Below are 23,262 nucleotides of genomic sequence, written 5' to 3'. Positions count from 1 at the left end.
CTATAAATTGGACTCCGGCATGTCAGGCATAAGATATTCGGCGGTAAAGTGACCGTTGGAGTCGGGCTCTGCTGGACCCGTGGAGCTGCTCTGCTTGCGGATAGGGGGCATCGGAGATGGGGCTTCACTTGGTGTCTTTCCATGGATCAGACTGGTGTCGTCTCCTTCCTCATCCTCCCTCTTTCTGTGTACGCTCTCCTTAATGATCCGGCCCTTCTGGTAGGCAATTGAGGACGCGCCGCTGGACTGCTCATCGATCAAGTTACAGTAGCGCAGCACAAACACCACAGGCACAGGCAAAATGGCTGCCACCACCAGCGTGATGCAGAGAGCCAAGCCCCATGGCGGGTAACTGAGCGTTTGCTCTTGAGCCTGAAACACACACAAGGCAGCTGAATTCTAGTGCCAAACAACAAGGACAAACAGGTGAGTTCCATCAGTGTAATGTCGGCTCTGCATATTGGTTGTGTTTTGTAATGATTTGTAAATGTTACCATGAAAAAAACGTGTGATCATTTTAAGAAAAGACACGAGTTAAACGCCCCCAAACTTTTTCCTCCCAATCTAGTCGTATCCAATTACCCGACTGCATTACGCTTCCTCTCTACTGATGCTGCCCTCCACTCCGACTGAGGAGAGCCGTGACTAACACTCTGGCACGTGTGCAGTAGCCGTCTGCATCTTTTTGAGTTATTTTTTGGATCACACACTAATCTTCATTATCCCCCCTCTGTGCAGACGACATAAATCAGCCAGCCGAGGTCGTAAGTGCTCAGTTATGAGGAATCCCCCCCCCGAACAACAAGCCAATCATTGTTTGTGTAAGCGCCCAGCCTGATAGTAGCAGAGCCGAGATATGAACCGACAAGTTTGAGATGTCAGCTCTGGTTTGCTAGCATATTTTACTGCTGTGCCACCTAAGGTGCCCTCTTCCTTTTAAATATATTAAAATATGTATCTAGGGGTCTAAGTAGTAACTCAGAGTTAAGGAACTGAGTTGACAATTTTTTTCTCTAGTCGTATTATTAATGGTTTATTAGTTGCATGTAGACGTTATAAACTGTTAAGTGACGACTTTTGTCTGATTTGAGAGAAAATAAGATGGTGATTCGGGGGAATTTCTCTAAACTAAACCACAAGCACGGTGGGACTCACCAGTTCCTGAATCCAGGCACTGTAGCTTGGGGGTGTCTTGCCCAGCTGGATAGCACTAGCAACCATCAAAGCCATCAGCAACAGAGGGGTTACATACTTCCACATGTAGTAATAGTAACGAAAAGGAGTGAAGCCCAGCATATCCTTCAGATCCTCAAAAAACCTGGAGGACAATAACAAGCAGGTTTTAGTGAAATATTGAAAGACTATACACGCAGAAATAGAACAATTTTCATGCAGTTTGTCATAGTCTGCTCCAGAAATAAGTAATAATTAATCAGTCTACTGAATAATTATCATACATTGTGTTCCTCATATTTAAAATGTACTTTACTGTATTACTGTAGTGTGTTATGCAAACATTTGCACACAACTTGTCCATACTTTGATTAACAAGAAATAAAATTATATAACTGCATATTTTGATACAACATTCTTTATATTTTGTTGGCCAGTGTTTATTGGTTAGTTGAATTAAACCTACTGCAACAATAATAAGTGTAAAATAATAGTTAATATGCCATTTTGCTCATTTCATGATTTATTAAATATGTTGAACTTAACAAATACAGTAATTGTGCACCAAAATGTGTAGAAGTTACCTGTATTCCCTGGATTCATTTTTACTACTATTTACTACCCTCAACTGCTTTGATTATATTTGTTCACAATTGTAATTCGCTATGAATAAACGTAAATGTCTTTGTTACAGCAGTAGTAGCTCAGTGGTTAATACTAGACTAGTAATCCAAAGGTTGCCCCTGTTGGGCCCCTGAGAAAGGCCTGTAATGTTCAATTGCTCAAATCGTCAGCTATATGCCATAAATGTAAATGTAGTACCTTTCAGTGCCGTAGACCCAGGCTACAGCCACGTTTTCCAGAGTGACCACGATGAGAAGGGGCAGCGTAGCAGAGTAGTCATCAAACATGGCCACAAAGTAGTTGCCTGATCGCTGAACAAAGATCAGACCGATACTGAACGCCAGTACACAGCAGCCAACTGTGAAAAGCAGAAAAAAACATAAGCACTTATTGAAACTATGAACTACAGGATATACAGTTTAATCAGTTTCCTCAGTGAGGAGATTTAAAACAGAAATGTACTACGCTTGCATTACGTTTATTGATTTATTGTACATTTATTAACTATTCATTATGGGCACTCCTGTGAGTTTACACCTAGATCTTAAATGTCTGCAGTCTTGCATTGCCTCGGATGGTCTTTTTTTCTCATACCTGTAAGATACTCCTTGCGCACTTTGAAAGTGTCCACAATGGGTGTGATGATGCCTTCAATTGTGCCGAACATGCTGCCCAGGCCCAGATTCACTAGCATGAGGAAGAACATGACAGACCAGAACGGGGAGGCTGGGAAGTGGGTCATAGCTTCAGTGAAGGCGATGAAGGCCAGTCCTGTGCCCTGCACTGCCTGTCAGAGAGTGATCAGAGTAAGTACTTTAATAATTACTTTGGCTTTTAATGTACAATAACATTTAAACTACATTCTGTGTTTTGAATGTTTTCTTTGTGACTTTGAAGACATGCAGTTTGTTTAGTGACATTCTAAGCCAGAACTGGTACTCCACTTTTAGACTGGAGCTTTATTGCATTACAATATATTGTTTATTTGAAAGCATGGAACTTCTCTGAACACACTGGAAAAAGTGCATTCATGCAAGTTATGATTTTCCTGCTGAAACAAACAGTTTCAGTTTTGCTAAGCTGAGATGGATGAAGGATTTATTTGCTTTGAATTGTGTTTGTTATTTATTTATTAGGATTTTATCATCATGTTTTACACACTTTGGTTACATTCATGACAGGACAAGTAGTTACTGGTTACACAAGATTCATCAGTTCAAGTCAAACACAGTCATGGACAATTTTGTATCTCCAATTCACCTCACTTGCATGTCTTTGTACTGTGGGAGGAAACCAGAGCTCCTGGAGGAAACCCACACAGACACAAGGAGAACTCCACCTGGGACTGGAACCCAGGACCTTCTTGCTGTGAGGGAAGTAGGTATATATTTACGAGTAGGTAAACATGGAACATGGAACTGAACAACACACACACAAGTATGCACAGATGTATGTATGTGTATGTGTATAGGTCCTGACAGTTTCCCTCTGAACATTACCACATATAAAAGCCTAATCCAGTCTGTGCTCTGAACAAAGCTCTGTGACTCAGAGTCACTGCTGTCTGTGGTTTTTCTTTTGTCAACAGGAGAGTAAAGCATCACTTCAGCAGTTCCGCCTTTATTTCCACTGCATTAATCATGTGAAAATGCTCTGCTAAAATCTCTTACCCTTCATACTGGCTTGTCACAATGAAACATTCCTTATTGATAATATAATATCATGCACATTAACTTGACTTATAAATTTCTTCATTTATTTTTACTAACAGTTTTTTTTGTCAGGGCAGCCACAGAAGTAAAAAGCAAAAGGCCACTGCATGGAAACAAATTAAGTAATTCACTTCTATACACGTGACAATTTTTTAGCAACCACGCCACCTTGTGCATGTTGTGGGAAGTAGTGAAACAGAGTACCCTGACACACACATAAACACAGAAAGAATGTGACAGGCCAGGGTTTAAACCCAGGTTCCAAGACCCCATTCCAGTAGCTGCGCTATTCTGACAGATCAATATGATAAAACTAATGGAGGTGGTCTCTTTCAGCATGACAGTGCTCCCTGATATATAAAGTAAAAAATGACCTATATATAACAAAAATAATTTGGACTAGCTTATAAGCTTTTTCTTACCTTGTTAAGCTCCTCTTTGATATCACAGGTATCCAGGCCCAGATGAGGGTAATCTTTCTCCAACACGCTACGGATAATGTCAGTCATCTTCTGGTAATCTTCTACAGTCACATGACTGAAGTTGATGTGATGCGGTATCAAGTCACGATTTATCTCGTTGCCCAGGTAACCAATAATCTTCTTTGTGTTTCTGAGAATAATTGCAACAAAATAGGTGTTTTTAGGATTAATTAGGTCACAGTTTGTTGTTGCTATAAGAATTTTATAAATAAGGGCAAATTACAGCCAGATGAATCTGGCACTCTGAACATTTTATAAAACATTTAACAGGATACCATATGCCATTATTGCATCATTTATTGCACATATTATGTGTAGTTGGTATATTATGCAAAGTATAGTATAATATATGTTTAATTGCAATTGCTATTGCATATAGTTCACTTTAATGCACGACACTTTATATGGAAACCGGGAGCCTTATACTTTCTCCACTGGAGTAATACTATATATATATATATATATATATATATATATATATATATATATATTCCTGGACTATTTTGTACATATCTATTCTATTTCCTAAGTTGTACTTGTACAATGATTATAAAAGGTATTCGTATTAAGCAGCCATTGAAGTAAAATAAACAAACAAAAAGGCTTAGAATTTCACTGCCACTGGATGAAGTGCACACTGCAAATTCTGTTTTTGAGTTCTTGGGGACTTTAAGATGGACATTAATTACTGATGGGCATTATTAATGCCCTAGTTAATGTATAGCTCATGTATGTTTGTGTACTCACAGCTCAACACACTTGGTGTTCATAATGTTAGCTTTAAAACCCAGCACAGCAAACACCACCAGCGTGGCCAGGACAGATGTGAAGAAGTTGATAAAAGAGACAAGAACGGCATCAAAATGGCAGTTGTTGCTGCGCTTGTTGTAGCTGGAGAAGGCGATGACACCGCCGAAGCCCAGACCCAGAGCGAAGAAAACCTGTGTAGCTGCTTCACGCCATACTTTAGCTTCCAGCATGATCTCAAGCTGATAAAGACCAAACACAAACACACACACACCATCATCAGTTTCACTTATTTTACCTTTGTTAATGTTTGGCCAATAACAGTATTAAAAGTATACAACAGGGACAATAAAACTGCATTATATGTTGTATCAGGGGTGGAAATCCTGGGAACAAAATATAACTAAAAATAACTACTGTATGTCAGATTTTAAAGACTAAAGGTCTGCCATCTACAGGCCATTCTTGGTATTTAAACCAACAGTAATTTTGGTAGCACCTTTTGCGCCCCCCTCAGGAATTGCTTAAGAAAAGTTATTGTTTATGGTTTACCCATCCACCACAACATTGAAAGTAAATGTAGGTCCTTGTGTGGTATATCAAAGCTCCTCCTGACCACATCAGAGTAGCAATTATGTCATGAAAACAGTTATGCAGAGATCTACATGTGCACTGATTATAATTTTAATAATATAAATGCAGTTTTTCTGTTCTGATTAGCAGTCTGTAGAGAAAAACTGATTTAATGAGAATTATTAGAACACAGCCAGTCAAATAACCAGACCTTAATTCAGTCTAAAATATGAGATTTTTCAGAAGCTCTGGTAGAATTAAGCATTATTACATTAGTAAAAGAATTGGGGCTATTAGGGCTAAGATCCATTATCTCACAGGATTTCAGTGACTTACGTGACTTATTTCAGTTACAGAATTCACATTTTGGATTATTTTGCTTTTCTACCGGTTTCCGTACATCAGGGACATGATCAGTGAGTGCATCACAGCCTGGATGAATTCTAAATGCCTGGACAGCACAGTGTGCTTCCGTAGTTACTGCTACTGTTTGGACAGTATTGTAGTAAACACTACAGAAACACATGGATGAATCAGTGATGAACAATTTGTCAGTGATTGTTGAAACTCTGATGTACTGTTGGTGTCCCAGGTTCAGCGTGGTATTTTAATTGCGCTTAACAGTTGTAACTATGGTTACCACCATTCAAGTAATGGCGCTTGCATTATGCATAAAACATGCCCACTTGCATAAACATACACACGCACACTTAGCTGGCTCAGTCTCTTACCTTGGGTGTAAACATGTGAATGATGCCGTCCACGGATCCTTTGAGTAAAAGTGCCCTCACCAGGAAACAGATCAGCACCAAATATGGAAAAAGGGAGCTGAAGTACATCACCTAAAGGCAATCAGAACACAGCATTTTATTTCAAAACCTACTATTAAAGGACAATTTTATTTATTAAGTAATCTATAAATGTCCTGAAGTGTAGGAGCAAAGAAGGGAATAAACAGGAAACTAATTTATTCTAAGCAATGATAGAAGATGGAAAAGCAGTTTATGGAACTAAAGGGGGTATTTTTTACAGACTACACTCACTTACTCTTGCTTGTGTATCACATTTACCTTTTACTTTTCTATATTTACATTCTGGCTATTTTTGTCCACTGTGGATGTTTGTCGTGTTTGGTAAACAGACATGACTGGCAATGTCTAAGGTGTTTGTGTGGTGTTTTGGCGATGGGTAAGGCCCTGCAGTAGCTTGGCATCCTGTCCTTGGTGTGTTTCTGCTTTGTGCCTAGTTATTCTGGGGAAGCCAGAGCCAGAGCGCTTGTAAAATCATTAAAATGAAAAGAAAAATTCCTACATAAACTTTAATGGTTTTGCCATTTTTTGTAGATATGTTGTTCTTGGATGCTCAAAGAGGTTAAGTTTATTTTAAGCTCTTAATCCTCTCAAGGTTTCTTCTACTTAACAGATAAGACAGTTTAAGTTATTACAATTTTAGGTTCTAAAAAGTATCATACAAATACAACTAAATAATATAAATGGAACTGATAGTTATGGAGTGAACTAAAAGATTAAAAACTAGTTGCAGCATTAAATCACATCTAAGAGGTTTATATTTATATACTAGTATTAAATTAAAATGTATTATAAATAGACACTATTTTCAGTGCAACTATAACTTATTTGTAAATTATTTTTATATTCTACTATGTTTCCTGGTAAAGTCTATGAAAGCACAGCACTGTAACATCAGCTCAATGTTATAGGGCTCTAATCTGTAATACCGATGCAATAAACATGGCATGTCCTGGCTTTATCTGTGCAGTAGGCTCAACAGCATCAACATCAACAAATGAAATGTTGACCTTTATAAATCATAAACAGCTACATACTTAAAATGCCATTATACTGTATACTGTTAAGGCAGTAGATAAAAATATAAAACAACAAAGTCTGTTATGAACATGCCGCTCAGGTGGCGCAGCGGTAAAAAGAAACGCGCTGCAACCAGGGCTGGATTCTGAGAAGCGTCGTATCGAATCCAGCCTTGCTTTACCGGTTCGAAGCTGAGTGGCTATATGAGCAACGATTGGCCGGTTGCTCATGTGGGGGGTGGGACAAAGAACCGGATGTGGGTCTCTTTCTGTCAGAATGCGATTGTGTTCTCTGCCGGCTGATTGGAGGCGCTTACACAGAGATGGGAGGGGGTGCCCTTAGGGTGTGTCTCTCCGCATGCAACGCTAGGTGGCGCCAAACTCGTCAATGTGTGGGTGGCAAAGATGCATCTGGCTGCTGCTCGTGTTTCGGAGGGGATACGGGTTAGCTTCAATCACCTCCGTCAGGGCAGGGTTCGGCATAGACAAAGAGGAAGCACGATGCTAATTGAACAATTGGATGCGCTAAAAGGGGAGAAAAAGGGGTAAAAAAAAATAAAAATAAAAAAAAATAAAGTCTGTTATGAACCTCAAAGATGCAAATGCATTTCATTCCCTTACACGTTAAAAAAGGATTGTGAGAGTCAAACATTTTTAGTAGGTTATGGTTAATGATCTGCAGAAGTCTTGAGCCATTATCTAAATGACAAAAGTACAAAAAGATTTCCACAAAAAAGAATTAATGTATGACTTTCTTTTTGAGAAACAGCCTTTTGAGTTTTGCATTGAGTTTCAACCTGCATTTTTTGATGCACGACAAATTGTGTTAAGTGAGAACTGTTGTCTGAAGTACTCCAGAGCTCATGTGGGTATGTTTGTCACAGCAGCATGAAGGTTTCTGCATGGTTTTCAGCTCTGATTATATACACACAAATTTTTCTCCAAATTTCCTGAATCTTTTCACAATATTATGTATGGTAGATGGTGAATGACCTAATTTATTTGCAAAGACTGAGCCTTTGGAGGATCCTTCCAATCATGATACACTCACCTGTTACCAATTCATCTGCTTATTTTGAAATGTTTAAAACAATGTTACTTTATAATTCTATAAAATGTTCACTCTTATTCTGTCCCTGTTTTTGAGTGTGTTGCAGGCATGAAATTCAAAATAAGTTTTTATTAATAAACGAAAACATTAAAATAATTTTTTGTTCTTTTCTGAGTACAATAAAGGTTTAAAAGAATTAACAAATCACAGATTGTTGTTTTAATTGCATTTTATAAAATGTACCAACTCTTTAGGAGATATGGTTTGTAGTTTTGCATAAGTATTGTTTTATATATAAGGTATTCAGCTAAATTATTTACTTCTGTGAAGTTGTTTTTTTTAATCTTAAACTATACTAACAAATCTGCTTGTAACTTGTACATTTTTATGCAGTATACTGTACTGGGGAATGTTAAACAAGCTAATGTTAAAAAGCAGCATGTTGTCTCTCCACTGAATTTTTACTTTGCCCAAAAGAAAAGTGCGGGAAAAACCATGGAAACGTACTTTCTTTTTTAACCACGGGCCAGTGCATGGTTGTACAGACAGTGTCCATTCCTTTTTAAACTCGCTTTGGTGGAAACTTCGAATGGAACATTAATATTCTTTTGTAGTTAATCTTCAAAGACCTCACTGATCCCATTCAGTTACTAACGGAGTCCAGGGTACAGAATTTAGCTGCCATGCTGGCAGACTGAGGCCCATACGGAGGAGGCGAGGTCACAGTCACACTGTAACAAGGCCACCGCTGCTCCTTTTTACAGAGAAGACGTGATTAAAGTTTGCTTGATTAGACAACTTTGGCTTTCACACAAGCCCCATCTGGACTGAGCTGAGCTGTGGGTTTTTTCAGCAGACATTTACAGTGTGGATAAAATTACAGTTTAGAGACTTAAACATAAATATAGACACTAGACTGCTGATAAAAGTTTCAGGTCAAAACAAAGATTCAGGACATGCAGCTGAAAATGTGGCAGATTGTAATTCACTACAGTAATTTTCTTTTTTACACATTAATGTTGAAAGTTTACATACAATCGTAAGAGACAAAATCATGTGACTAAAACATATGCAAATTGAGTTCTTCCACACATACAGCAATAACAAATTATACATTATTGTATTGTTATTTAACTTTTTGGAATGTTCTCCTATTTGCTTGTTTATAATTATTGTTGCTTAGAGCTGGTGACTCTCTGTCTGCATATAAATATGGCTAGTTCGACTGCACCCATTAAAAAGTACATGAAACAGTTCAAAAATCGTTCACCAATTAGAAATACTCTGCCCAGATAAGGATAAAAGTGTCCCCTAGATGCCAAATATGTAAATGTAAATGAATGTGCAGCAGGCCTTACACCATACCATAAGCATACTGGTGAATGAAGTGGTAATTTATTAAAGACAGGCTTTAGTGAAAGAAAAGCATCTGGCTGGTATTGTCTGTTCCTAAGACAAAGGCTCTTGTGGTATCAGCTCAGTGCAGGTAACTATATATATTAAATACCTTTAAAGAGCTGCCTTGCCTAATAAATATTAGATTTTCATGTATGTTTTGAATTGTCTGGCCTGCATCATGCAAATATCAGCACTGCAAATGTCAGCCAATGCAAATGAAATGATAAATTCATCCCTACACTGGTTGTACAAAGAAATCTAATATTTTACATTTGCAAACCATTTCAGTAAGAGATTTATAGATGCTTTCGTTTTATTTTAGTTATGCTGGGCAACATAATGTAATCTTTAAGACATTACGATATACAATTGTTAAAGTATTAATAAGGGGAACGGGTGGAGCCACTAATTCGATCACTTTAAATATCGCCTTCATCTGGTTGCAAGATAGGACTGCTAGATTTGGACCTGGATCTCAGCTGTGCTGGGCTAGTGGAACAAACCACTGCGCCACCCAAGTGCCATGAAGCTTGTAAAATGATTAAATAACACTGCTAATGTTTTGGTCCAGCTTTACACCAATGCTTTATTCTAAAAAGTGGAGCTTCACTGTGTGTCCTTGAAGCATTGATTAAGTTTAGATCACGACTGTATTTAAACATAGTTCCTGTAACCGTTTTCCATTTCTTACCTTCCCTGAGGACTGGATGCCTTTGATCATGGCCAGACACACCATGGCCCAGGCAGCAAACAGGCACAGAGTCATCTTCCAGTTAAGTCCTCCGCTCTCTGAAATAGAGTTGGATATGTCCAGAGCCTCACGGTACCAGAAGTACGTGGTGGCAGAGGTCTTCTCACATTCAGGCACCACATCTGATCAGAAAGAAGAACAATGTCCAGAAGAAACAGGGTGAAGAGTGTTTTTGACAGCTATTTATGTTAACATTAAAAACGTTAAATGTTTTTTTTTTGGGTTTCTTTTACCCTGCATAACTACATGTTTATTTTCACTAGCAAAAACATTCCAAGGAAAGCACAGGTCCTTTAAACATGAAAAATTAAATGTCGTTATTTGTCACTGACAGAGAAATCATTTGCACTAGCATTAAGTTATTGATTTATATCACTTATACAACAGAAGGACAAAATTACATTCAAATTAAACATTATTGCTCTTTATTTGTTTTTGCTATGTGATATTTTTAATGCTGTTATTTTGCTAGTTTGACTTCTCTTAAGCATTGTGCATGTAACAAAGGTTAAAGCCTCAAGACTGTGAACGTGAGTTCAAATCCCAGGCCTACCAAGTTGCCTCCTATTGTTTCTTAGAAAGTTTGCACTTAAACTCTCATTGGCTGTTTCTTACTGTTGAGTTTAACCATTAGTTGTTCAACTTAGCTACACTGCACGATTCATTACTTAGGAGTAATTACTTAGAGTAATTTATAACATGCTAGAGACTTCGTGACTAATCAGTGATGGGAAAATGGTGTTGCTAAATCCCTAAATCACTGGTTGGGTGTTCATACTGTTAATGTTGGGTACTTGGTGAGTTTTTTTTGCCCGTCTGAAGGAAGCTGAATTAAACTTATCCTTCCTATATGAGGTTTAACATAATCTCCCTATAGAACCTACATAGTTGTAATAAAGAACGTCATTTCTGCCCACTGCTGTGGCAATCTTTAATGACTCTCACTGGAAGAGGAGAACACAGAGCCTATAGTACCCATGAAAGACAAACAACCTTGCAAATGGTACTACTTGATACGCACATTTATACAAGGTACTGTTTTATTTGCACAGCACACAATTGCACACATAATGTCTATAAACTGCACATTTCCTTTTGTTCTTTATATGTTCTATATTTTTTAATATTTGTATATCTTTATATATATATTTTTTAGATTTTTATATCTTATTGTTGCATTACATTTTTATTTTCATTTTTATTTTATTTCCATGCAGTACATTGACATGTTTTTGTGTGATGCTTGTGATTGTAAATTGTTGCTGTAACACTAAAAATCAATCAATCAAATCAATTAAAATTCGGCCAAAAATTTTACTGGTGAATGTAAATTATGTCTGATCAATTTTGGGCACAAATGAACTCATGCACACTCTGAAATCTAGAGCCAAACCTTTTCAGAAGAGTGCAGGTTTGGTGGTGGGTGGAATAGAATATCCAGCAAGCTCATGGTCAGATGTCTACATTCTTTTGGCTATATAAATTATACTGCTTATTCCTAATTGATTTAATGAGGAATTTAGAATAAAGTAGTTGTCTTACATGTGCTGTTCTGATTTTTGAGCAGAGGACACGCATGCCAGGGCAGTGGCTGCTGAAAGGACTGAGAGAAGTAGAAGAGACTCCAGCTAATGATGACATTGTAGTAGAGGGCCACAAAGAAGCACACCTGCAACAGAAAAGGTCCCACAAAAGCCATCCAAAGTCATTAATGAGCCCACTCTCTTAATTAGCCTAATTTTGCTCTGTGGCTTCTAGAAAATGGCTTTGTCTTGAACTGTATTTATCATGTGCATGAACTGATGAATGCATACAGATGCAGAGGAGGCCCTGCATGAAACGTACCAAACAGCTGGCAAAGCCGATGCCACCCAGACGAGGGCTGATGTAGTTCCAGACTCCGATGCTGCCTCGCCGGATGCGCTGGCCTACTGACAGTTCCAGGAAGAACAGCGGGATGCCAATCACCACTAGGAGGATGAGGTAGGGCACCAGGTAAGCCCCTACAAAGACAAAAGGTCAGAACATTTTAACACAGACAATGGACTGCTTACAATCAAAAATAAAACTTAAGTATTAAAGATGTGACTTAAATTAAATTAAATTAAATGTATGAATTATATACAATTAGCTCATGAATTAATCGCACGATTAGTAAAGATAGGTGAAAAAAAGACAAATACAGTAAATATAAAAAGTCTACACACCCCTGTAAAAATGGCAGGTTTTTGTGATGGAAGAAAATCTGACAAAGATGAATCGTTTATGACTTATTTCCACCTTAAATGTGACCTATAATGTGCACAATTTAATTGAAAAATAAGCTAAATCATTTAGCTTGTTGCATATATGTGCACATCCTCTTATTACTGGGGGTGTGGCTGTGTTTAAAATGAACCAATCACATTTAAAAGTTAAATTGTAGTCAGTACAAATCTACCATCAATTAAAGCCATTCTGATTAACACTATATAAAGTTTAGCTCTTCTATTAGGATTATCCTGACATTTAGTTGCATCCTAACTATAATTACACAATGCATTTCCTTCTGGCCTTCCCTATACTTCTCCATTATTACTCTCAAAGCAAACAATGCATCTGTGATGCACTTTGCTGGTATAAACCATATTGCAGCTCACAAATCCTTACCTCTTTTTTCAACCTAGCTTTCACTACACTTTCCCAAATCTTCATGCTGTGGCTGATCATCTTTATCTATGTAATTAATAAAATGCTCCAGTTCCCTCATTTTGATAGGAAATTAACCATGTTTTGTCTTTGACCCATAAATAAATTATACATTTGCTGCTTCTATTAATGTGCTTGTTTCATTCTTGTGAGTTCTCAAAGCAAAGGTCGACCGTTCATGTGCAGTGGCCTCGGGCAGAGACAGTGAACAAACTGACTGAACACACAGTGTTTAAAGAAATAAAAGTTAAATAAAAGTGAAACTTCTTTTAGTGTTACAGTCTCTAGGGTATTTTACACATGATAGAGTTGTGAGACATGAGTCTCTCTCTTCCAGTTTCTAAATGAGTCAGGTTTCAAAAATCTAAGTTTTAAGTCTATGTAAAATTATCTTTCTTTGTGTAGTTCCTAATGTTTAACCTCTGTAATGCAGCAGAAACTGTGCCATTAAAACTTGATTAAACTGTTGATTTATTCAAACTTTTGCTTTAGGCATGGTTGAGTAGTAATAGAATACAAATATTTGTACTCAAGCCAAAACAATTCATTTATTGTATTATTATTTATTCTGCAGGCTTGAATATTTTCAAGTGAGCTAGTTTCAAGTTATTTTTTATTATTATTCTTTTGAGCATGTCTTTCCACTGCATCAGTCACCATGCCTTAGGCACAGTGATCAAAAGGTTATTTGCACCTGTTTAGTCTTGAACAGATTATTTATGCTATGTGCTATTTATTACTGATCTTATGAATTTTTTATGCTATGCATTTCAGCATTTGGCCAGTCCTTTTAAGGAATCTTGTGCCTACACTTTGTAGATGAGCTGTTGCTGCTCCTAAACTAACTTACTTCACAATTACCACACTTTGTTTTGTTTGGTGGAGCTCCAATTTAATATCTGCAAGGTGTAAGAGTAAATCTAAACATTTATGACAAGTATTTTATGCTGGCTTCATAGCTTTTTTTCTGTTCTTTTTCTAAATAATTGCTATATACTACATTTGGTTCTTTTTGTCAGCAATCTCTTCACCTCAATCAGCTTCTTTTGACAGCCATCAACAAGACAGCGGGTACAACTCAAGTTGAATCTTTAAGCAGTCTATCTGAGAAAATTCTATTGAAATTAAACCAGATTTTAAGAAATCAGGCAAAATCTCAACCTCTGGAATGGTCCTGACCTCAACTTTTTCGATACATTGTGGACTGTAGAGAAATCTTTGTGTCTGGGGGAGGAAAGGGGGGTTGTTTTACAAGTAAAGCCACCAAAGATCCAACCAGGTGCTGGATGGCTATCAAAAGTGGCTAATTGTAAGGGGAAAAAAGACATAAAACAAATATTAGGTTTGCTGTGTGTATTATTTTCAAGCCAGGTTGAAAAAATTGTGTTATGTATTATTTTTAAAAAACAACCAACTTTAAAGAAGTCTAAATTTATGAATACATTTTATATGTTTCAATTATTCCATTTCAGAAAAGGAACGGTTGCATGAATCATTAAAATTCTAAAAATGTCTACACATAAGTCACAAATGTATTAATTAAGAATGTATAAATTACTGTAGGTCCAATATAGACCCTACAAACATTACCATTAGATAAAGCTTTACCATAAATTCCAACATTATAGTACAAGCAGAGTCTTATAATTCCAAGTGCAATGCTGATCCTGAGAAACAAAGAGCTGTATGACACATCAAGCCGCTATTCAATGTACTATTTACTTTAAATATAATGCCTGTAACATTTATTCTGTTCCTCTGTGTGATAATCAGTTTCCCTCCAAATGCAGTGGTCATCAAACAGGAGGTTATGATGTACCGTCTGAAGAGCAAGGCGTTGTTTGCAACTAGCAGTGGGTGTTTAGGTCAGAGACAGCGAGCCCACACAGAGACAGACAAGCCACCCACACAAACACACGCCTCACACATACAAAGCCTGACATGCTTAATCTAATTACAGAGCAGCTCAGTAGGGCAGCCACACTTATAACAACCTGGAAAACAAGGACTCGACAGTGACACTGTCACTAAGGTCGTACTATACTCCAAAAGTGCTTTCATGTCTGGATGAGACCGCTACAAGTACACACAAACGTCACTAATGAAATAAAGCTCCCTGTACACAAATTCATAATCTCCCTTTGAAATTGATTTAGTTGTATTATATTATTCTACAATTCAATTAATTATCTGTTTATTGAATTTTAACATCATGTTTTACACTTCGGTTACATGAATGACAGAACAGGTAGTTACAGGTTACACGATTCATCAGTTTAAGTTCAATGTCAAGCATATTAATGAAATATTAAGACTATTTTATATGTTTTCAGTGTACATATATACAGTAGCTAGGACAACATTCGATTGTATTCATTAGTTGTCTGTTAATTTATAATATTTTAATTGTCCACTAGACAATTTTTAAGACAAGCTTTAAAACTATCCATTGACAGATCTATCAAAAACGTCTACCATGTCCATTTTATTAGAATTGTTTACAACTGAAACTCCGTCTTAGTCTTATTTGTTTATGATCCACAAATAGAATGACCAGAGAAAAGGCAGACACTAGTGCATAGGCAAATCTAGGCTAAACAGCTGAGCACAGCCAGGCAGTGCACCACACCACATGGTCCTGGAGTCACACCAAACCTGTATCTAAATTTACCATATTCAAAACACAGACTGTCTGAAGATGTGAGGCAGTGAATACGCAATACACCTGAATGTGAAATCTTTTACTTTGTTATCAGAAGAAGTTCATGTTATTTCTCTCAGGCTGCTTTCTATTTTTAACTGCATGTTTAATTAAGATGTTAATGCATTTTTTATGTATAGACAACACTGTTACATTGTTAACTTGTTGCAATGGCAAACTTGACAGTTTGTCCTGCTTCCTTTTTCTTCTCTCTTTCTTCCTTTAAATAACTTTGTACGTTTTCAAAACAAAGCAATGAATACTCACTGTATGGCTTTGTCTGTTACAAATGTAATGCTCTGAATGTTTTTAGATTTTAGATGTGGATAAATTGCTTTAAGGTTTATTTAATTTAATTGTGTATACTTGATCCAACACTGTATGATTAAATTCATCACGGTATAACTAATTTAACACTAGCTAATTAAACACTGATTTAATTCACTGGCATGTAATTGTTTCAAAACTATGATTTAATTAAACACTTAGTAAATTTAACACTGGTTGATTTAACATTGTATAAATTAATTAGTCTCTGTATAGTTATGTAAACTCGGAAAAGGTCAATATACAACTGTTTGACTTTATTAAGAGCACTTAAACACTGAAAAGAGCTGTAAGCTGGCTCGTAAAGGGCCACACACAGACATTAATGCTTTAACACCACATAGTTAAATGCTAAATAGTTGGTTTAACAATACAGCTGCACACTTGATTCAGTGCTGTGCAGTTGACTAGGCCACTAAGCCAAAACTGTCCAAACATGATCTTAACAGGTTTAGGGAATGGAAATGAGCACTGATGTTTCCTCGGTTCAGCAGTGCTTGCTACCCTTCCATTAATCTTACTTTTGGCCTGTCTCTTTTGTATTGTGTTAATTTAGGTAATTGGCTTGTCAGACAGGTTTACTGTTTGTCACATCTAACATGGTGTCATTGCAGTTTTAGTCACCACTAAAGTTAATTTTACACTGTATTTTTTATGTAATAATGACTTCTGAGTAAATACTGTGAAAACTATTAATCGCTTTAATGATAAAACCAATCAAACTTACCTCCACCGTTTTTCTGACACAGGTATGGGAACCTCCAGACGTTGCCGAGGCCGACGGAGAATCCCACCTGAGCTAGGATGTACTGAAGCTTGCTGCTCCAAGCAGGCCTCTCTTCGCCTTCATCTTCCTCCTCCTCCTCTGGTTCCTCTAAGCCTTCCTCTACAGGTCGCTCCACACACTTTCCCACGTCCTGCACAATCAGTGAGCTCTTCTTAAATGCCTCATCACATGCATCCTCATTAGAAAGCAGATCTCTGACAGACTCTGTGACATCATCGTCAAGTTCTCTCTTGACGGCTCTGCTGTTTTTGAGCATTGGATAAGTCAACTGTTGCGGAGGGGTGAAATGTCTTTAAGTTGGATGAAGACAAGAGAGAAGTGCAGCAAACTTGAAATTTCTCCTTCAAAGATCAGAGGTGGTCCAAATGGGATGGAGAGGTGTTTTTTTTTTTTAATGATTTATCGTGTCATTGTTATACGACAGGCTGTTGGGATAAAAAAACCAGTGAATCAGACAATGTAACAATTCTAACATGGCTATGCATTAATTTGTTTTTACCATAGCGTCACAGTGACTTAAGGCACATTCAGATTAGACACCATTCATATTAGATTAACATTACAATTAAGCAATTATTATAATTGATTTGCACAATATAGAACTCATGAGTTTACTAGTTATTCATCTAATTAATTAATCACAATGTATACCAAATGAATAACTAAACTTCCAGTGTTTTAATAAGTGATATGTGTTGGTTGTAAAGGTGCTTGTTTTACTAAAATAAGAAATAAGCAATAAAATTAGCATTTCAACCGACCTTGCACTAAAAGTTAAAACACTGTTAAAGACCTGGGTGTTTCTTACAGCTTAAGTTTCTAAGTCAGTATAGTAAACTAGGTGCTGCACAGTAACATAAGTCATGAGGATCAAAACTGGGTCCTTTCCTCCTGAGGATTTCTGCAAAGCCAAAACTCTGACTTTTAATGATTAATGCAACTATTTGTAGAAAGAAGCTTCTGCTCCAACATTGGAATCTTACTAAATGTAAATAATTACATAAAAAGAAAAAACAAGAAGCAGGGGCTTCGTTTTTGTACAGCAGCCTCTAAGCCCCCATCAATGTAAAGCTCTCTTGACTGTGTACACTGTCAGCCAGCAGATAAATTATGACCTTGGCCAGATATTTGTTCTATCTTCTCTTTATTGGGGTGGCACGGTCGTCTCACAGCAAGCAGGTCCCGGGTTCGATCCCCATGTGGGGCGGTCCGGGTCCTTTCTGTGTGGAGTTTGCATGTTCTCCCCGTGTCTGCGTGGGTTTCCTCCAGGAGCTCCGGTTTTCTCCCACAATCCAAAGACGTGCAAGTGAGGCAAATTGGAGATAAAAAATTGTCCATGACTGTGTTTGACATTGAACTTGTGGACTGATAAATCTTGTGTAAAGAGTAGCTACCGTTTCTGTCATGAATGTAACCAAAGTGTGTAAAACATGACGTTAAAATCTTAATAAATTATCTCTTTTTTATTGGGTGTAGCCAAACTACTCTTATAGTACTCTTATATACTCTTACTGCGATCAATAACAAACAATTAGAAAGCCATGCCAAAAATATAAGTGTCATCTTAAAACTTTTAACATCATCAAATTAAAAATGAAGTTGCTTGTATATTTTTGACCAGGCGGTTTGTCAAAGTCAACAACAAATTAATAAATAAACTCAAATTGTGAACGTTTTTAAATGTGTGCTAATCATTCAGTCACAGAAAAAGAACAGTTTTAGAAAGTATTGAAATCCTAAGACTTATTTAAGTAGTTTCACAACAAACAAAACGTGGATTGGCTGCTCTGGGTTGTCTCTAGTAAATGTGTGTGTGTGTGTGTGTGTGTGTGTGTGTGTATGTATGTGTGTGTGTGTTACCATGTGATGGACTCGCCTGTCCAAGGTTTTTCCATGCATTCAAATCAGTGTTACTGGGTGGCACCAGACCCACCGCGACCCTTATCAGGATGAAGCAGTTAGTTCAGATAAATAAAGCGATAATGAGCTTTATTCTCAGACGGAATGTACTCGGTTCTGACGGTATTGTGTTCGCTCGGAAAATGAGCGGATCCGCGCGCGCTTTAATAATTGAGCCTCCTCGGCATCGCACGAGCTCATTTGCATAAGAACCCAAACACGAGCAGCCATTGGTTCTTGCTAACGCAGCGAATTGGGAAAAAAGAATACGTTTTATTTTAAAATTGACTAGTTTATTAAATATCTTAATATATTATCATAACAGGAATACATTCTGTATAACGTTTGTTTTATATTTTACAGCTTGAAACGTCTGAAATGGTCCTGTAGTAGGAACCTCTTCTAATGAGGCATGGCGCGCCTGTCTAATGCTTTATCTATTGTAGCTTAAATACGATTAACATTCTTCTATCTTTTCTTTAAAGAACAGTCTAGTTTACGACATATTTATTCATTTTATCACATACACGTCAAGTACTAAAAATCAGTGTAACAAGACATGATAAAATAACCTGCATTTTATTCCATGCCCACATCCATGTGGGGTGTTTCATCATACACTGCGCTGGACCCGCATAAGCATCTATACCACAATAAATGAAATGTAGACATATATAAAAATGGTTACCTTTTTGGAAATCCAGAAATATTTTAAACACACACATACGGTATGTAGATGTTAAAATAAATGATTTAAAATAGCTCATATATATCATGCCACCTGCCCACTATGTAATTCTGATGCTCTGATTCTGCCGGCTCTCCTCTCAAGACTCCAGTCACTCGCTCTATCCATTCGCCTGTAGGGGTGGCACCACGCTTTCGATGTCTGAAAATACATCAACGAGCAGTTTGTATTCTTTGATATTAATAAGTATAAATTGCAATAGTAAGTAAATACATTTAAAAGTAATTCCTTGATCTTTAAGATGGGTTAACTTATCAAACATTATTTACAAATGTACAACCCCCCCCCCCCCCCCCCCCCCCCCCCCTATTGGACTGAATGGTTCGGGTTACTACGGAGGGCGCGCGCTCTAATGCTGCTGCTATGTGAAGATTTCGCTTCAGCCTTGGTGAACGTTTAGCATTCTCCAGCTCTCAAAATATAAAGTAAAATAGTGGGATTGAGCTGGCTGAGGTATACAGCTTTTGAGAACAGATTCAAAATGTCATGTGTCATTATTTATTAGGATGTTAACGTCGTTTTACACACTTTGGTTACACTCATGACAGGAACTGTAGTTACTCATTACACAAGGTTCATCAGTTCTAGTTCAATGTTAGACACAAGGACAATTTTGTATCTTTGGACTGTGGGAGGAAACCGGAGCTCCCGGTGGAAACCCACGCAGACATGGGGAGAACATGCAAACTTCACACAGAAAGGACCCGGACCGCTCCACCTGGGGATCGAACCCAGGACCTTCTTGCTGTGACGACAGTGCTACCCACTAAGCCACCGTGCCGCCATAAGGGCATCCCAGTACAATCCCAATACAAATCCAACGCTGTCAAGCAGTATACAATCACTGTGCTGCAGTAGTAATAACACATCCAAGGCAACATTTAAGAGCAGCCAAAATAGCACACCTTGTAATAATGCAAAACACACTCACCAATGACGTTCATTACTTGAAAATTAAAGTTTTCATCAGGTCAAAGTTGTCCATACCTTTTTGTCGAAATCTACCAATCAGTTCAACTGATTTTTCAATTGAAACTTAACATGTATAAAATTATAGACTTGATTCATACTTGATATTTCCTTGCTATAAGTGGCTAACAGAACTGTGATGACTATGGTTAGCTATGTAACACCTGTATCGTATAAAGATGTGTACTTAACATCATGATGTAGGCCTATGCAAATCTATTTTTATTGGTGCTGTTAGCACAAGTTTTTAAACTCCTCACTTGATTACACTAAGGGTGTAGGGCCAGCCCCACCCTCACCAAATTAAGACTGCTAGGAGAAGTACTGGCCTTTATGTAACAGGGACAGAAAGATTTTTGGAATGTATCGGACAACGATACTGCTGTCATGTAATTAACATACTGTGTGAGTGTGTGTGTAGATGCATCACTGCGGAGCAGTGCAGAACACGATCAATGTGTTAAATATGTAGTTGTGTCTGATGTGGATACCTGACCATAAGATTGATTACCACCTGACACTTGACCACAAGCTTTTTTTTTTTGCAGTGTGGCTGTGGGAATTCCGACCCATTTATTTAAGTATCGAACGCCTCTGGCAAATAACACATTTTTACTGACAGTCATTACAATCAAGGGTGTAGCAGAAAGTTGGAAACAGACATTCGTAAAAGAAGTCAAACCAAACATGAGGAATATTCGCAATATAAGTAACACATACGGTGGATACTAATAATAGCACAATAGTTAAAACCTATGGCTTGAATAGACTAAACCTTTATTTTTTTCATTTATTTTCTTTTCATTTCATTGTCATCATCCAATTTATTCTGGTCAGGGATGTGGCAGGCCGGACTCCACACAGAATCCGTCCACAAGTCATCATCACATGTCCAAAGTAATGTTACTTGTAGGAATTAATGTGGTTCAGTAGCTCATTTTCTGTTCTGGTCGTCTTGTAAACCTGTTCAATGTTATTATCTTCCTTCATGAGATTTTTAGCAGTTTTCTGATGCACTTGTTCTCAAAAGCCTGAATGCGTTCCTTCCTGTTTCTTGAATGACCAGCTTTCACATCCATGTGTGGCTACTGGTCAGATCAAGTGTTTCAATTATAGTTTGCTGATTGTGCTAAATGACTTGTATTTTCATTTCCCTGTGAGTTTGAGCATCATCGCAATGTCCATTATAATTCTTGACTTCACCAGCACATTTTGCAGTGTTTGATGCTCCACTTCCCAAATATCAGTAGAGTATCAAGTAATGATATGGACAGTGAGCGTAGAAACAAGGAGGTGGTTTTAATCTTATGGCTGATCAGTACAAAGGTCTCTAGAAATATCAAGCAGCTCTAAAAAATGATCACAGGATATTGTTACTGGACAGGTGCACTAACCATGTTTAACAGCGTGCTTTCAGATTAACAGTAAGGAAGGGAAAGAAACCAGCTACTGTGACTGCCATGTTTGCTACTGTCAGATGCAGAGCTATAAATCATCAGCTCTTTAAAACATTAAAATTCTATTATCTATTTAATACTGGTTATAAACTGAAACATTGTTCAGTGCACTAAACTGAGGTAAATGCTTCTTCACAGCACTGTACACTTTACTATTGACTGTCAAGCAGTCTGAATCTACCAAATACTGCTATATCTAAATCCAAAATAAGAACACAGGTCTGGAATGCTAGTCATATAGTCAGTAGTGTATAACTAAACTATTCATTTAGAGAAAAAGCCTATTCATTTAGATAAAAAGATGGAAACCTTTATTGCACCTTAGAAGTTCCCATAAAGGGTTAACCACACTGAGCTCTGTGCTATTAGCAGCCTTGGAAGCTGTGTTTATAAAACCACTCAATCTTGTTAACAGTGTTAAAACGGTTTAATCTTGGATAATGGTAAATTCAATAGGGCAGAGTTTTTGTACCATGGGATTCATCTGGTGCAATAAAATGATCTCACTTCCCTTTATATGACCACACAGAATAATCAGGGGGTCTAGACTTTCATGAGTTGACCTATCCATTATGGATACACCACAGTGTTAATCAGTATGTAAATGTTTATCAGATGTAGAAAAACAGGTCACGAATGAAGTAGTACCAACTGAATTTGTAAATTGTGAGCTTCACAAAGCTGCTATTTAAAATTCTTTCATATCAAAGGTGGATATACATACAATAATGCATAACTTTTAGAAGCACAGAACATGGAACCCTAAGCTATAAAACTATGGTTTTAATAATTTCTATTTAATAAAGTCTTTTAAACCACAGTGTCTGTTGCCAGCTTCAAAGTCAAGTGGGGGGATACATAACTAGGGTAGCAGTCTGCTGAAAATCTATCCATACGTTACATAGATTACTTCAGTAAATGTATCCCTGAACACTTTAAATCCTTTTGCCACTTGACAGATACAGAAAAACATTGATTGTCAGACTTTTTACAGATGATGCATGTAATGCATTGGGTTCATATAGGGCTCAGATCTCAGTAAAGTGATTATCAATTATCACAAAAAAAATTCAGGTACCAGAATTATCTGTACAAACAACTGTCAGCACAGATACACAGTACATATAGCAGTGGTCATTTTGCCAATATTGTCAATAAAACTCAAACTATCAGTTTATGCTAAGAGGAAATTTGTCCTGTTTTTGTTACAATACACATAGTGTAACAAAACATTAGTTTGTTATATGTGTATTTTAACCCAGGAGATTTCAATCATGTTTTCAATCATTTTGTCACAGAAAAAAGAACAGTTGCTGGAGTAATTAAAATCTGAAGACCATCTGCCAT

The 23,262-nt window shown here is 37.3% G+C and overlaps 1 protein-coding gene across 1 annotated transcript; it reads right to left on the bottom strand.

The window, feature by feature from the left end:
* Positions 1–17,192, bottom strand: slc6a15 (solute carrier family 6 member 15). The gene is made up of 11 exons (XM_063004742.1): positions 16,783–17,192; positions 12,185–12,342; positions 11,882–12,008; positions 10,280–10,461; positions 6,043–6,153; positions 4,739–4,980; positions 3,932–4,121; positions 2,392–2,584; positions 1,996–2,155; positions 1,156–1,318; positions 1–372 (listed from the first exon to the last, which is right to left on the bottom strand). Exons 1-11 carry the CDS (start codon positions 17,096–17,098, stop codon positions 1–3), a joined length of 2,214 nt encoding a protein of 737 aa, XP_062860812.1. The 5' UTR covers positions 17,099–17,192.
* Between the last annotated feature and the right edge of the window lie 6,070 nt (positions 17,193–23,262).

The sequence above is a fragment of the Trichomycterus rosablanca genome, chromosome 11 (genome assembly GCF_030014385.1).
Source record: "Trichomycterus rosablanca isolate fTriRos1 chromosome 11, fTriRos1.hap1, whole genome shotgun sequence".
NCBI lineage: Eukaryota > Metazoa > Chordata > Actinopteri > Siluriformes > Trichomycteridae > Trichomycterus > Trichomycterus rosablanca.
Note: the sequence above shows the minus strand (reverse complement) of the source record. Positions and strands in the feature narration are given on the sequence as shown.

Bases quoted from the DNA above. Each gene is read 5' to 3' on its own strand.
- slc6a15 (XM_063004742.1), bottom strand. From the start codon at position 17,098: ATGCTCAAAAACAGCAGAGCCGTCAAGAGAGAACTTGACGATGATGTC. The intron at 12,343-16,782 runs GTAAGTTTGATT...TTGTCTTTGTAG, and splicing joins GTGTCAGAAAAACGGTGGAG to GGGCTTACCTGGTGCCCTAC. The intron at 6,154-10,279 runs GTAAGAAATGGA...GATTGCCTTTAG, and splicing joins GCATCCAGTCCTCAGGGAAG to GTGATGTACTTCAGCTCCCT.